The sequence below is a fragment of the Chlorocebus sabaeus genome, chromosome 16 (assembly GCF_047675955.1).
Source record: "Chlorocebus sabaeus isolate Y175 chromosome 16, mChlSab1.0.hap1, whole genome shotgun sequence".
NCBI lineage: Eukaryota > Metazoa > Chordata > Mammalia > Primates > Cercopithecidae > Chlorocebus > Chlorocebus sabaeus.
Genome location: NC_132919.1, coordinates 72,883,760 through 72,898,216, shown reverse-complemented (window position 1 = coordinate 72,898,216; position 14,457 = coordinate 72,883,760). Strand labels below are relative to the sequence as shown.

The window sequence follows — 14,457 nt, the reverse complement described above, 5'->3', positions numbered from 1 at the left end:
CTGTCGCCCAGGCTGGAGTGCAATGGCACGATCTCCACTCGCTGCAATCTCCACCTCCCAGGTTCAGCAATTCTCTCAGTAGCTGATTACAGGCGTGCACCACAATGCCCAGCTAACTTTTGTATTTTTAGTAGAGAAGGTTTCACCATGTTGGTCAACCTGGTCTCGAATTCCTGACCTCATGATCCGCCTGCTTTGGCCTCCCATAGTGTTGGGATTACAGGCGCGAGCCACAGCGACGTCATTTCAATGCCTTTCTCACTGCAGGAGAAGCTATCTTGTATAGCCAGTCATCAAGCAGTATCTATTATTATTTTTGGGACTCAAAACCCGAATACTTTTTGAAGCCAAAATTAAATACAGCAATTGGAAAATGCCAAAAGTCTGCAAGCTCACAAAAAAGCAAGGATTGTTTTTTAAAAAAAAAAAAAAGCGCAGTGTTTCCATTTCACAAAAGCAATGGTCAGGGGTCAGGTCATGTCAAAAAGACTGTAGAGGCCGGGATGGGCAGATCACTTCAGATCAGGAGTTTGAGTCCAGTTTGGCCAACATGGTGAAAATCCGTTTCCACCAAAAATACAAAAATTAGCCAGGCATGATGGCAGGTGCCTGTAATCCCAGCTACTTGGGAGGCTGAGGCAGGAGAATTACTTGAACCCTGGAGGTGGAGGTTGCAGCGAGCCAAGATCTCACCACTGCACTCCAGCCTCGGTGACAGAGTGAGACTCTGGGGGAAAAAAAAAGTGTGGAAGTGAACAGGGAGGCAAGCACTGCAAACAAATACTTTTTAATGGGTTTAAAATTTTTATTTTTTACAAATATACTGGAGAATCATGCAATGCTGCCAGCATTGGATGCAATCCGGGGCCACAAGTCTGCACACTCCTTTGCTACTGGTCCTGTAATGGCGGAACCTGCGTTTTAAAAAAAAAAAAAAAAAAAAAAAAAAAAAACAACAACACATGTGGGGGACAGGTTAAGACATCATCAAACACAGAGGATCCTTGGCCTGTACTTCTAGACAATCCACCCAACCTCAGAGACCTAAGGAACAAGCCAGACTGAGTTCCTACCTTTCATCTCGCCTTTATTGTTCACTATGACCCCTGCATTATCTTCAAAATAAAGAAACACGCCATCTTTTCTACGGTATGACTTTCGTTGTCGAATGACCACTGCTGGATGTACTGAGAGAAGAAAAAAAGACAGCAGTCATTAACCTGTCAAGTTGCAATGCCACCACAAAAGCAGTTGCCAGCTAGACAGAATGTACGCTCAGTGTTTGAGACAGTGTAAATATCAATCAGTCTTTAAGGTGATCCTCCCACCTCAGCCTCTCCAGTATCTTGGACTACAGGTGCTCACCACCATGCCCAGATTTTTTTTTTACTCCCAAAGTGCTGGGAGTATAGGCATGAACCACAACCATCTATTCACATCTTAAAATCAAAGCTGCCAGTATTTTCTTGCAAGTGTAAAACTCTCAGGAGGCCAATTATCCTTGTCTATGCCTTTTCCAACTTCACCTCACAGGTGGGTTATTAAGATCCCAGTATCACTGAATTGGGATGTAGAAATGGGACCTGGGACCCCCAACTGCTCCCAGTCCTGGCAATGAGCAGAGACCAAGCTATTCAGATTTATACTGGAAAACAGTTGGAATTCCTGGGCCCAAACACCAGGCTTTATGTTTTATTTTCCAGTGTCATAAGTTAACTTTTACACCCATCTGTACTAAAGTGAAAAAGATGCTTTTCCCAACTTTCAAAATCAAGTATCACTACACAGTGAAATATAATGCTTGTGAAGAACTATTGTAGAGTCAGACACACCTGGATTCAAATCTTCACTGATACTAGTGTGGGGTCCTTACACAGAATTTTTATAATGACAGGAAGACTATACAAAAAATAGATAAGTCTAACCAAGTTAGCAATGGAACACACATGAGGCAGCCAATACTTACTGACCCTCCTCTACTTATAAACCATTAAATGCTCACAAATTCATCAAGTAGACAAATAGACCTGGCCCTTTTGCACATTTCTGTGCTTGTTATTTATTAAGTTCCAAGGGGAGGGGATGTATTCATTTAGCAGAAACAAGGACCAAAAAAGACATTAACAGAATTGGATACTCACAGCTCGTTTTAAAACTGAAGTGTTCTGAGCTCTGGTCTGTCCCACCACTGACTGAGACCAACAATCCACTCTCCTGCCATCTCATCTACAAAGTGATGGCCATTTGCTCTGCTCTTCTCTAACAGCTCCCTGGGCCACCAATCAGACCCAGGAAGTGTTCTGAGAAGAGGAAAAAGCCCATGCAATTGCTGAATCACAAGCACAGTGCTACCAAGCCCTCAAGTGGCTATTAATGGTAAACAAAAAAAGATTTCTAACCCAAAGGTTAAAAATCTACTGGAGAGCATCGTGGGGTGGATACAGGAATACGAATAACTGTAACACATGGCTAACAAAGCAACATCACATTTGTAAATCAAGGGATGGCCATGAACTCTTTAGAAGAGCAAGACATCCCAGGGTAGAGACAGACTAGGCAGGCACAGGAAATATGTGCAAGAGCTGAAGTTAAAATGCATCAAATACTAGAGGTTCTAAAGCCAGACAGGACACAAACTGCAAGTATTTTGAGGCCTCCCCCTTTAAATCATACACCTGACAGGAAAACTTTTGAGGGGGTAGCCTGAGATTAAGTAATGAGCAATTAGCTGGGTGTGGTGGCGCACACCTATGATCCCAGCTCCTCGGGAGGCTGAGGCAGGGCAATCACTTGAGCCTGGGAGGTGGAAGTTGCAGTGAACAGAAAGATATGTGCCACTGCACTGCAGCCTGGGCAACAGAGTGAGATTACATCTCAAAAATAAATAAATAAAAATAAAATAATGAGCAGCTTCTCGTTTTCATTTTCTAATTTTTTTTTTTTTTTTTTTTTTTGAGAACCCAGGAGGCAGAGGTTGCAGTCAGCCAAGATCGTGCCATTGCACTCCAGTGTGGGCTGAGCGACAGAGGGAGACCTCATCTCAAAAAATAAATAAATAAATAAATCTAAAGTATGGAAAGGACAAGATGATGGTCCCCCCTCCAACATAGTATGAACAAAAACTTAAGATACTTATCTCACATTGCCTCTCAATGGAAAACAACCTTGAGGCCTTGAAAACTGATCTATTTTCCAATAAAGGAAAGAGTCCCCCCACTACTTATCAGTGTTAAGGTGGGCTCAGTGTTTACTCACCCTTTTTTCTGAGCTCTGGTTTGCCTTTCTTGACTGTGGCCATCACCATGTCACCCACACCAGCAGCGGGAAGTCTGTTCAGCCGTCCCTTGATCCCCTTCACGGAGATGATATACAGGTTTTTGGCTCCTACAAATGAATGTAAATAAAAATGAAAAACGTTGAGGGCCCATCAGGCCGTCCCATCACTATTACATTTCCCAAACACTTCCAAAGTCCCTCCCTCCACTGACTGCCCAAGCAGTTGGTCCTCAAGAACGCCTTGTCACACCACCGATTGAAGCAAACAACACAACATGTTGCCACTTCACCCAAAAGCGATGTTTTCACTCTCCCCTTTCTTGACGGCTCAATAGGTCATTAGGCACAGGCCCATTGAGTGCTTTTAAAAGGGGGAGTATAGCAACCTGCAGTCAAAGACCTCACCTGTGTTGTCAGCACAATTGATCACAGCTCCTACCGGAAGACCCAAGGAAATCCGGAATTTCGCACCAGAGGACCCACCACGTCCTGTGGATATAAAGGGAAGGTAAACAGGATAAAGAGATCACTATCTAGACATGGTTCGCAGTTCCCCCTCATAAACTGTAATTCACCGCACATACTTTGACAGACGGTATACTATAGATTAGCTCGCTCGGATTTTACTTATGCCCTCCCCGTGTGCCACCCGATTCTCACGGAAAGTAGCCTATTTGTCACTATTACCACTCTGACATCGAAATTAAGGAACCTAGACGACTCAGCCCTTGTTCCAACTTTCGCAAAACGCAATTGCTCCTGCAAAGCATAAGACCGCAGAGGTCGCGCAAACCAGGGCCTAATCCAGTCTAACTTCAACCCCAATACGATAGCCCTATTCGCAGAGCGATCTCGCGGGACCCAGACTATATTCATGTCGGGATCCTGCTATGTCAACTCTCCAGCACCCCACTGCCACTTTCGAGGGCCCTGGCAGTGCTCTTGCGATGGCCTGGCTCTCCCTCTCCGGCCTGAAGGAGAGCAAAGCGCCCCAGCTGCCTAGGGCCACCGCTCCTGACGAATCCACCAGCCACTGCACGACAGATGGTGGAGGATCCTCCAGAAGCAAAACCTCACCTCGCTTCGACATCTTGAACGCCGGAAAGAAGAAAAAAGGAAGTTGATTCAAAGGACGCTGGGATATGAACTTTGACGCCCCGCCCACCTTCGTCACGTGGCCGGAGCTTAAAACTCTGCCTCTTCCGCCTCTGGGCGCTGCCTTATTGCGTATTAAGTTCACGACGTTACTTTGAGCCCTCTCTGAAGTGGGCGTTGAAGTAGAAGCGCAAGAGATAGGAAATCTCTTCTCCAGGAGCTTAAAAGTAGTTAGGGACATGGAAGCAGTGATTTGTTAACTTGCTCACGACCTCTTTTGACAACTTAATACGTGCCAGGCACTTATCTGCACACTAGAGAATAGGAATTAAAACACGGTTTGTGCCGTGTGGGGGTTCCCAAAGAAACAAAGACAGTGGGGGAGGGGGGAGAACCAGCTCTAAACGGTTTCGTTGAATGTAATACAATGGAGAAGTGCTACAGATCATTCCATCTATGTGTTTTTGGTACCATACCATTGTGTATTTTACATATACAGTATTGCTCTGTTTATTGACCCGCCCCCTCCGCCCCCAACACACACACACAGTTGTTGTTGTTTTTTTTTTGAGACGGAGTCTCGCTCTTGCCCAGGCTGGAGTATAGTGGCGCGCTCTCAGCTCGCTGCAACCTCCGTCTCCCGGGTTCAAGCAGTTCTCTGTCTCAGCCTCAGAGTAGCTGAGACCACAGGCGCCCACCACAACGTTGGGCTAATTTTTGTATTTTTAGTAGAGATGGGGTTTCGCCATGTTAGCCAGGCTGGTCTCGAATTTCTAACCTCAAGTGATCTGCCCGCCTTGGCCTCTCAAAGTGCTGGGATTGCAGGCGTGAGCCCCCGCGCCAGGCCACTTGCTCCTTTCACAGCTTCAGCCGCCCCTTTCTTCTAGGTTCTTCCCGTGCCACGATACATTCATTCAAATACTTATTGAGCTCCTACTTTGTAGCAGGTTCTGTCCAGGGTGTACAGCGGATTACATCAGACAACAAAATAGATCAATATTGTTGTCCTTATGGAGCTTACATTCTGCTGGGGTGCAGGTGGAGGAGGATATTAGACACTAAACAAAAGATATAATAAATAATTGCAGTATGTAGTATGTTAGATGGGGATAAGTATTATAAAAATATAAATAGTATCGCTTCTTGGCCTTTTGGCCAAGATCAAGTGTAAAATACAAATAGTGGCCGGGCCTGGTGGCTCACGCTTGTAATCCCAGCACTTTGGGAGGCCGAGGCGGGTGGATCACGAGGTCAGGAGATCGAGACAAGCCTGGCCAACACAGTGAAACCCCGTCTCTACTAAAAATACAAAAATTAGCTGGGCGTGGTGGCACGCGCCTGTAATCCCAGCTACAGCTACTCGGGAGGCTGAGGCAGGAGAATCGCTTGAACCCGGGAGGCGGAGGTGGCAGGGAGCCGAGATCGCTCTACTGCACTCCAACCTGGGCGACAGAGCTAGACTCCGTCTCAAAAAATATATATATAAATAGCTCTTTGAGAAAGACGCCGTCGTAGGTGTTGCGGATGGCCAATCCTCACGCTCCTGCTCTCGACTCACCGCTGTTAGCTCTCGCCCAGGAACCAGTGGTCAGGAAGCCGCGCAGTAGCCATGGATTTTAAGGATACCGGAAAAACACCCATGGAGGCGGAGGCGGCAGTTCACGAATTCGAGTCACTCTAACGAGCTGCACCATAAAATCCCTGGAGTAGGTGTGTGCTGACCTGATCAGAGGAGCAAAGGAAAAGAATCTCAAAGTGAAAGGACCAGTTCGAATGTCTGCCAAGACTTTGAGAATCACTACAAGAAAAACTCTTTGTGGTGAATGTTCTAAGACATGGGATCATTTCCACGTGAGAATCCGCAAGCGACTCTTTGACTTGCACAGTCCTTCTGAGATTGTTAAGCAGGTTACTTCCATCAGTATTGAGCCAGGAGTTGAGGTGGAAGTCGCCACTGCAGATGTTTAAGTCAACTATTTTAGTAAATTGACTACCAGGTGTTTTGTTTTCTTTTTTCTTTTGAGACAGAGTTTCGCTCTTGTTGCCCAGGCTGGAGTGCAGTGGCACGGTCTTGGCTTACCGCAACCTCCACGGCCGGTATATATATATAAATCAGGTGGTAATCGGCCGGGCGCGCTGGCTGATGCCTGTTATCCCGACACTTTGGGAGACCAAGACAGGCAGATCACCTGAGGTCAGGAGTTCAAGACCAACATGGCCAAAATGGCGAAACCATTTTTCGCCATTACAAACCACTATTTGTATTTTACACTTGATCTTGGCCAAAAGGCCAAGAAGCGATACTATTTATATTTTTATAATACTTATCCCCATCTAACATACTACATACTGCAATTATTTATTATATCTTTTGTTTAGTGTCTAATATCCTCCTCCACCTGCACCCCAGCAGAATGTAAGCTCCATAAGGACAACAATATTGATCTATTTTGTTGTCTGATGTAATCCGCTGTACACCCTGGACAGAACCTGCTACAAAAATACAAACATTAGCCGGGCGTGGTGGCTTACGCCTGTAATCCCAGCACTTTGAGAGGCGGAGGCGGGCGGATCATGAGGTCAGGAGATCGAGACCATCCTGGCTATCACAGTGAACCGCCCTCTCCACAGAAAATACAAAAAATTAGCCGGGCGTGGTGGCGGGCGCCTCTAGTCTCAGCTACTCGGGAGGCTGAGGCAGGAGAATGGCGTGAACCCGGGAGGCGGAGCTTGCAATGAGCCGAGATCTCACCACTGCACTCCAGCCTGGGCGACAGAGTGAGACTCCGTCTCAAAAAAACAAAACAGAACAAAAAAACAAGCAAACAAACAAACATTAGCCGGGCGTGGTGGCAGGTGCCTGTAATCCCAGCTACTCGGGAGGCCGAGGCAGGAGAATCGTTTGAACCAAAGAGGTGGAGGTTGCAGTGAGCCAAAGTCCTGCTACTGCACTCCAGCCTGGGGTATACAGCCAGGGTCCATCTCAAAAAATATATAAATAAGGCGGGGCACAGTGGCTCACGCCTGTAATCCCAGAACTTTGGGAGGCCAAGGCGGTCGGATCACCTGAGGTCGGGAGTTTGAGACCAGCCTGACCAAATTGGAGAAACCCCATCTCTACTAAAAATATAAAATTAGCCTGGTGTGGTGGCACATGCCTGTAATTCCAGCTAGTCAGGAGTCTGAGGCAGGAGAATCTCTTGAAACCCGGGAGGCAGAGGTTGTGGTGAGCCGAGATTGCACCATTGAACTCCAGCCTGGGCAACAGGAAAGTTTGAAACTCTGTCTCAAAAAAATAGATAAACAAAAATAGGGCCGGGGCAGTGGCTCACGCCTGTAATTCCATCACCACTTTGGGAGGCCAAGGTGGTTGTATTACTTGAGGTCAGGAGTTCGAGACCAGCTTGCCCTAAATAGCAAAACTCTGTCTCTACTAAAAATACAGAAATTAGCCAGGCACGGTGGCTCATGCCTGTAATTCTAGCACTTTGGGAGGCCGAGGCTGGTAGAGTGCCTGAGCTCAGGAGCTGAAGACCCAGCCCAAGCAACATGGTAAAACTCTGTCTCTACTAAAAATACAAAAAATTAGCCAGGTGTGGTCCATGCCTGCAGTTCCCAGCTGCTCGGGAAGCTGAGGCACGAGAATCATTGGAACCCAGGAGGTGGAGGTTACAGTGAGCCGGGATTGCGCCTCTACACTCCAGCCTGGGCGACAGAGCAAGACTCTGTCTCCAAAAAACAAAAACAAACCAACCAAAATTAGCCGGCCTTGGTGGCACATGCCTATAACCCCAGCTGTTCTGGAGGCTGAGGTGGGAGGATCTCTTGAGCCTGGAAGGCAGAGGTTGCAGTGAGCCAAGATCCCACCACTGCACTCCAGCCTGGGTGAAAAAGCGAGACCCCATCACTAAAAAAAAAAAAAAAAAAAAAAAAAAAAAAGAAAGAAAAGCAAAAAAGAAAGAAGGAGAGAGAGAGAAGGAGTTGGAGGCTTCAGTGGAGGAGGAACACTTGAGGCCATGAGTTAGAGGCTTCAGAGAGCTAGGATCACACCTTTTTTATTTTTATTTTTTAGATAGGGTCTCACTCTGTTGCCCAGACTTCAGACTGGCTGATTACAGCCTCAACCTCTCGAACTCAAGGGACCCTCCCATCACAGCCTCCCAAAGTGCTGGGATTATAGGCATGAGCTGCTGTGCCTGGCCTGATCACACCTGTGAATAGCCACTGCACTCCAGTCTGGACAACACAGAGAGACCCCATTTTTCTATATACAACAAATACAGCCGGCCGCTATGGCTCATGCCTGTAATCCCAGCACTTCGGGAGGCCAAGGCGAGTGGATAAACTGAGGTCAGGAGATCGAGACCAGCCTGGTCAACATGGCAAAACCCTATCTCTACTAAAAATACAAAAATTAGCTGAGCATGGTGGCACATTCCTATAATCCCAGCTACTTGGGAGGCTGAGGCAGGAGAATGGCTTGAAGCCGGGGAGAAGGGTTTGTGGTGAGCCAAGATCATGCCATTGCACTCCAGCCTAGGCAATAAAGAGTGAAACTCCATCTCAAAATAAATAAATAAATAAATAAATAAATACACACACAGAAAGACAGAGAGAGAGAGAGAGAGAGAGAGAGAGAGAGAGAGAGAGAGAGAGAGAGGATGGTCAGTGTAGGCCTCATTAAAGATATTGACATGAAACCAGGCATAGTGGCTCACATCTGTAATCCCAACACTTTGGGAGGTTGAAACAGGAGGATCCCTTGAGCCCAGGAGTCTGAGACCCACCTGAGCAACACAGGGAGAGTCCATCTCTATAAAACATTTAAAAATTAGCTGGTGGCGCTGGGCACAGCGGCTCATGCCTATAATCCCAGCAATTTGGGAGACTGAGGCAGACAGATCATCTGAGGTCAGAAGTTTGAGACCAGCCTGCCCATCATGGTGAAACTCCATCTCTATTAAAAATACAAAAATTAGCTGGGCATGGTGGTGGGCACCTGTAATCCCAAGTACCCAGGAATCTGAGGCAGGAGAATCCCATCTGAACCCGGGAGGCAGAGGTTGCAGTGAGCCCAGATGGCGCCACTGCACTCCAGCCTGGGCAACAGAGTGAGACTCTGTCTCAAAATAAAATAAAATAACATAAGCTGGTAGCATGTGAATCTGAGGCAGGAGAATCGCTTAAACCCAGGAGTTGAGGACTGCAGTGAGCCGTGATTACCACATTGCACTCCAACCTAGGCTACAGAGGGAAACCCTGTGTCATTTTCCAGTAAGAAACCCTAAGGCAGGGGTGTGCCTGAACCGAATGAGTACCAGCAAGGAAGCCAGATGTGATTGGACAGGACGAGTGAAGAGCAAAGTAGTAAGAAATGCAGTCAGAAGTAATAGAAAGGTGGCTCACACCTGTAATCCCAGCACTTTGGGAGGCCAAGGCGGGTGATCACCTGAGGTCAGGAGTTCAAGACCAGCCTGGCCAACATGGTGAAACCCTGTCTCTACAAAAATACAAAAATTAGCATGCATGACGGCAGGTGCCTGTAATCCCAGCTACTCAGTGGGTTGAGGTGGGAGAATCGTGTGAACCTGGGAGGCGGAGGTTGCAGTGAGCCAAGATCATACCATTGCACTCCAGCCTAGGTGACAGAGCAAGAGCTCTGTTTCAAAAAAAGGAAGTAATGGAATGAAACCACTGTGGACTTTGGCACTCGCTGAGTGAAATAAGGAACCATTGTTTGATTTTAAGCAGAGGAAGGACATGATTTGACTAATGTGTCAGAAGGATCACTGTGGTTGAGTTGTTGAGACTAGACTGTGGGAGAGAACACAGGGATGGAAGTAACAAGAGCCATTAGGAAGCTCTTGCAGTAACCATGGGAGAAATGATGGTGGTTTGCACTAGAATGGCAGGAGCTGAGGTGATGTGTGGTCAGATTCTGGATGTGTTTTGGAGGTAGCGACAATAAAATGTGAGGTATGAAAGATAGGAATCAAAACGTCTCCAAGGCTTTAGGCCTGAGCAATTGGAAGATATCATTGCCGTCAACCAAGATGGAGAAGGCTATGGTTATAGGAGGAACAGTGTTCTTGGTTGGAACTACCACCACTGTCTCAACAAGAAAATGGGACACAATTCATTCTCTTCTCCCAGGCTCCTAGATCCAGTCACCAAGGTCCATCAACTTGACTCTCTTTCCTAAATTTTTCTGCCCATGCCTTCTAAGTTCTGCCTTTGGTTCAAAGCTATTGCATCAGCCTCTATATGGTCAGACCATAATTTCCCACTGCTTAAAATCATGTGCTGGGCAGGAATGGTGGCTCACACCTGTAATCCCAGCACTTTGGGAGACTGAGGCAGGCAGATTACCTGAGGTCAGGAGTTCAAGACCAGCCTGGTCAACATGGTGAAACTGTCTCTAATAAAAATACAAAAATTAGCCAGGGGTGATGGCACGCACCTGTGATCCCAGCTATTCAGGAGGCTGAGCAGGAAAATCGCTTGAACCCAGGAGGCAGAGGTTGCAGTGAGCTGAGCTTGTCCCACTGCACTCCAGCCTGGGCATAGAGTGAGACTCTGTCTCAAAAACAAAACAAAACAAAACAAAAAACAAACTAACAAAAAACATGTGCTGACCCTCTAGTACTTACAGAATACAGTCCAAGTTGTTTAGCACAGCATCAAAGTCACTTGAAATGGCCTACCTCTTCCCTGGCTCCATCTTCTGCCACCTTGCCTCTTACATTTCACACACCACAAACACCAAACCACGTAGGATTTCTGGACATATGGCTTAGATTCACACTTTCTTGTATTTATGTACTCACCGGCTTTAGCCATTATGTGTTATTTATTTATTTATTTATTTATTTATTTATTTATTTACTTTGAGACAGAGTTTCGCTCTTGTTGCTCAAGCCAGAGTGTAATGGCACCATGTCGGCTCACTGCAACACTGCAACCTCCGCCTCCAGGGTTCAAAGTGATTCTCCTGCTTCAGCCTCCCAAGTAGCTGGGATTACAGATGTACACCACCGTGGCCAGCTAATTTTTTTTTTTTTTTTGTATTTTTAGTAGAGATGGGGATTTCATCATGTTGGTCAGGCTAGTCTCGATCTCCTGACTCAAGTGATCCATCTGCCTCAGCCTCCCAAAGTGCTAGGATTACAGGTGTGAGCCACCGTGCCTGTCCAACCTGTTTTTAAAACTGTGCTCAGATATTTCTTCTCTGAGCCATTTCACAACCCCAGCAGTTTATTCCCTGAGCCACTTCTTTTTTTTTTGAGATGGCATCTTGCTCTGTCGCCAGGTTGGAGCACAGTGGTGCCATCTCGGCTCACTGCAAACTCCAACTCCCTGGTTCAAGCGGTTCTCCTGCCTCAGGCTGTTGAGTACCTGGGATTACAGGCACGAGCCACTACGCCCAGCTAATTTTTGTATTTTTGGTAGAGACGGGGTTGCACCATGTTGGCCAGGATGGTCTCGATCTCCTGACCTTGTGATCCACCCGCCTCGGCCTCCCAAAGTGTTGTTATTACAGGTGTGAGACAGCGCACCGGGCCACCCTGAGCCACTTCTTTGTTTGTTTGTTTGTTTGTTTGTTTGCTTGTTTGTTTTGAGGCAGAGCCTCGCTCTGTGGCCCAGGCTGGAGTGCAGTGGCCAGATCTCAGCTCACTGCAAGCTCCGCCTCCCGGATTTACGCCATTCTCCTGCCTCAGCCTCCCGAGTAGCTGGGACTACAGGCGCCCGCCACCTCGCCCGGCTAGTTTTTTGTATTTTTTAGTAGAGACGGGGTTTCACTGTGTTAGCCAGGATGATCTCGATCTCCTGACCTCGTGATCCGCCCGTCTCGGCCTCCCAAAGTGCTGGGATTACAGGCTTGAGCCACCGCGCCCGGCCTGTTTGTTTGTTTTTGAGATAGAGTCTTACTCTGTCACCCAGGCTGGAACGCAGTGGCACTGATCTCAGTTCACTGCAAGCTCCACTTCCTGGGCTCACACCATTCTCCTGCCTTAGCTTCCCAAGTAGCTGGGACTACAGGCGCCTGCCACTACGCCTGGCTATTTTTTTGTATTTTTAGTTAGAGACAGGGTTTCACCGTGTTAGCCAGGAAGGTCTCGATCTCCTGACCTCGTGATCTGCCCGCCTCGGCCTCCCAAAGTGCTGGGATTAAGGCATGAGCCACCGCGCCCGGCCGCCACTTCTTTACTAGGAACTGTGGTTCTCAAATATTTTCATTTCAGACCCCTTTACATTCTTTTTTTTTTTTTTTTTTTTTTGAGACAGAGTCTCACTCTGTCACCAGGCTGGAGTGCAGTGGGACCATGTTGGCTCACTGCAACCTCCATCTCCAGGGTTCAAGCAATTCTCCTGCTTCAGCCTCCTGAGTAGCTGGGATTACAGGTGCCCACTACCACGCCTGGCTAATTTTTTTATATTGTTAGTACAGACAAGGTTTCACCATGTTGGCCAGGATGGTCTCGATCTCCTGACCTCAGGTGATCCACCCGCCTCGGCCTCCCAAAGTGCTGGGATTACAGGTGTAAACCACTGTGCCTGGCCTTTTTTTTTTTTTTTTTTTTTTTTTTTTTTTGAGATGGAGTTTTGTTCTTGTTGCCCAGGCTGGAGTGCAATGGTGTGATCTCAGCTCAATGCAACCTCCGCCTCCCGGGTTCAAACTCTTCTCCTGCCTCAGTCTCCCAAGTAGCTGGGATTACAGACATGCGGCGCCTCCCTTGGCTAATTTTGTATTTTTGTTAGAGATGAGGTTTCTCCATGTTGGTCAGGCTGGTCTCAAACTCCCGACCTCAGGTGATCAGCCCGCCTTGGCCTCCCAAAGTGCTGGGATTACAGGCGTGAGCCCCCTTGCCCGGCCTCCTTTACACTTTTTTTTTTTTTTTTTTTTTTTGAGACGGAGTCTCGCTCTGTCTCCCAGGCTGGAGTGCAGTGGCCGGATCTCAGCTCACTGCAAGCTCCGCCTCCCGGGTTTACGCCATTCTCCTGCCTCAGCCTCCCGAGTAGCTGGGACTACAGGTGCCCGCCACCTCGCCCGGCTAATTTTTTGTATTTTTTTTTTAGTAGAGACGAGGTTTCACCGTGTTCGCCAGGATGGTCTCGATCTCCTGACCTCGTGACCCGCCCGTCTCGGCCTCCCAAAGTGCTGGGATTACAGGCTTGAGCCACCACGCCCGGCTACACTCTTAATTATTAAATACCTCAAGGAGTTTTTGTTTATATAGGTTATATCTGATGAGATTTTACCATGTTATAAATTAAAGTTAAGAGATGTTTACACGTTTATTACTTCATGTAAGATAACAATAAACCCATTTTTTTGCTAAAGGAAATAACATTTTAGAATGAGGAATAGGTCAAGTTTAGTGGCTCAGGCCTGTATTCCCAGTGGAAGGATCACTTGTCCTCAGGAGTTTCAGATCAGCATGGACAACAAAGTGAGACCCTATTTCTACAAAATATCAAAAAATTAGCCAAGTGTGGTGGCGGGTGCTTGTGGTCCTAACTACACAGGAGGCTGAGGCAGGAGGATCACTTCAGCCTAGGAGGTTGAGACTACAGTGAGCCATGATTGCACCACTGCACTCCAGCCTGGGCAACAGAGGCCCTGTCTCGAAAAATAAAATAAAATAAATAAATAAATAAATAAATAAATAAATAAATAAATATAACTATATTTTTCCAAACAAAAATAGTTTAGTGAGAAGGGTGGCTTTGCTTTATTTATTTATTTATTTTTTGAAATCCCTTTAATACCTGGCTTGATGAAGGAACTGGTTTTTCATGTTTTTACACTAATCTGTTGTGATTTCACACATTTAATCTCTGGAAAGCTCCACTGTATTCTCATGAAAGAGCAAGAGTAAGACAAAAATAATATCATAATTATTAAAATAATTCTTGTGGCCGGTCGTGGTGGCTCAAGCCTGTAATCCCAGCACTTTGGGAAGCCGAGGTAAGTGGATCACGAGGTCGGGAGATTGAGACCATCCTGGCTAACACGGTGAAACCTTGTCTCTACTAAAAATACAAAAAATTAGCCGGGTGTGGTGGCGGGCGCCTGTAGTCCCA

The 14,457-nt window shown here is 46.9% G+C and overlaps 1 protein-coding gene, 1 non-coding gene and 2 pseudogenes across 2 annotated transcripts; 1 reads left to right on the top strand and 3 right to left on the bottom strand.

Moving 5' to 3' along the window:
- Positions 1 to 771: 771 nt before the first annotated feature.
- Positions 772 to 4,467, bottom strand: RPL23 (ribosomal protein L23). Its single transcript, XM_037993126.2, has 5 exons — positions 4,354 to 4,467; positions 3,682 to 3,765; positions 3,256 to 3,384; positions 1,074 to 1,187; positions 772 to 914 (listed from the first exon to the last, which is right to left on the bottom strand). The coding sequence occupies exons 1-5, from the start codon at positions 4,364 to 4,366 to the stop codon at positions 832 to 834; spliced, it is 423 nt and encodes a 140-aa protein (XP_037849054.1). The 5' UTR covers positions 4,367 to 4,467; the 3' UTR covers positions 772 to 831.
- On the bottom strand, positions 3,516 to 3,650 carry LOC119622220 (small nucleolar RNA SNORA21). Its single transcript, XR_005238891.1, has one exon. It is a non-coding gene; the product is annotated as a small nucleolar RNA SNORA21 (small nucleolar RNA).
- A 1,431-nt stretch (positions 4,468 to 5,898) lies between the features above and the next one.
- LOC140708788 (small ribosomal subunit protein uS10-like) lies at positions 5,899 to 6,402 on the top strand (annotated as a pseudogene).
- A 145-nt stretch (positions 6,403 to 6,547) lies between these two features.
- On the bottom strand, positions 6,548 to 6,673 carry LOC140708807 (U2 spliceosomal RNA; annotated as a pseudogene).
- Positions 6,674 to 14,457: the final 7,784 nt, after the last annotated feature.

What these genes read in the sequence shown, in the direction of transcription:
- RPL23 (XM_037993126.2), bottom strand. An exon ending in CAATTGTGCTGACAACACAG is followed by an intron (nt 3,385 to 3,681) that starts GTGAGGTCTTTG and finishes ATTCATTTGTAG; the next exon opens with GAGCCAAAAACCTGTATATC. An exon ending in CAATAAAGGCGAGATGAAAG is followed by an intron (nt 915 to 1,073) that starts GTAGGAACTCAG and finishes TTTAAAACGCAG; the next exon opens with GTTCCGCCATTACAGGACCA.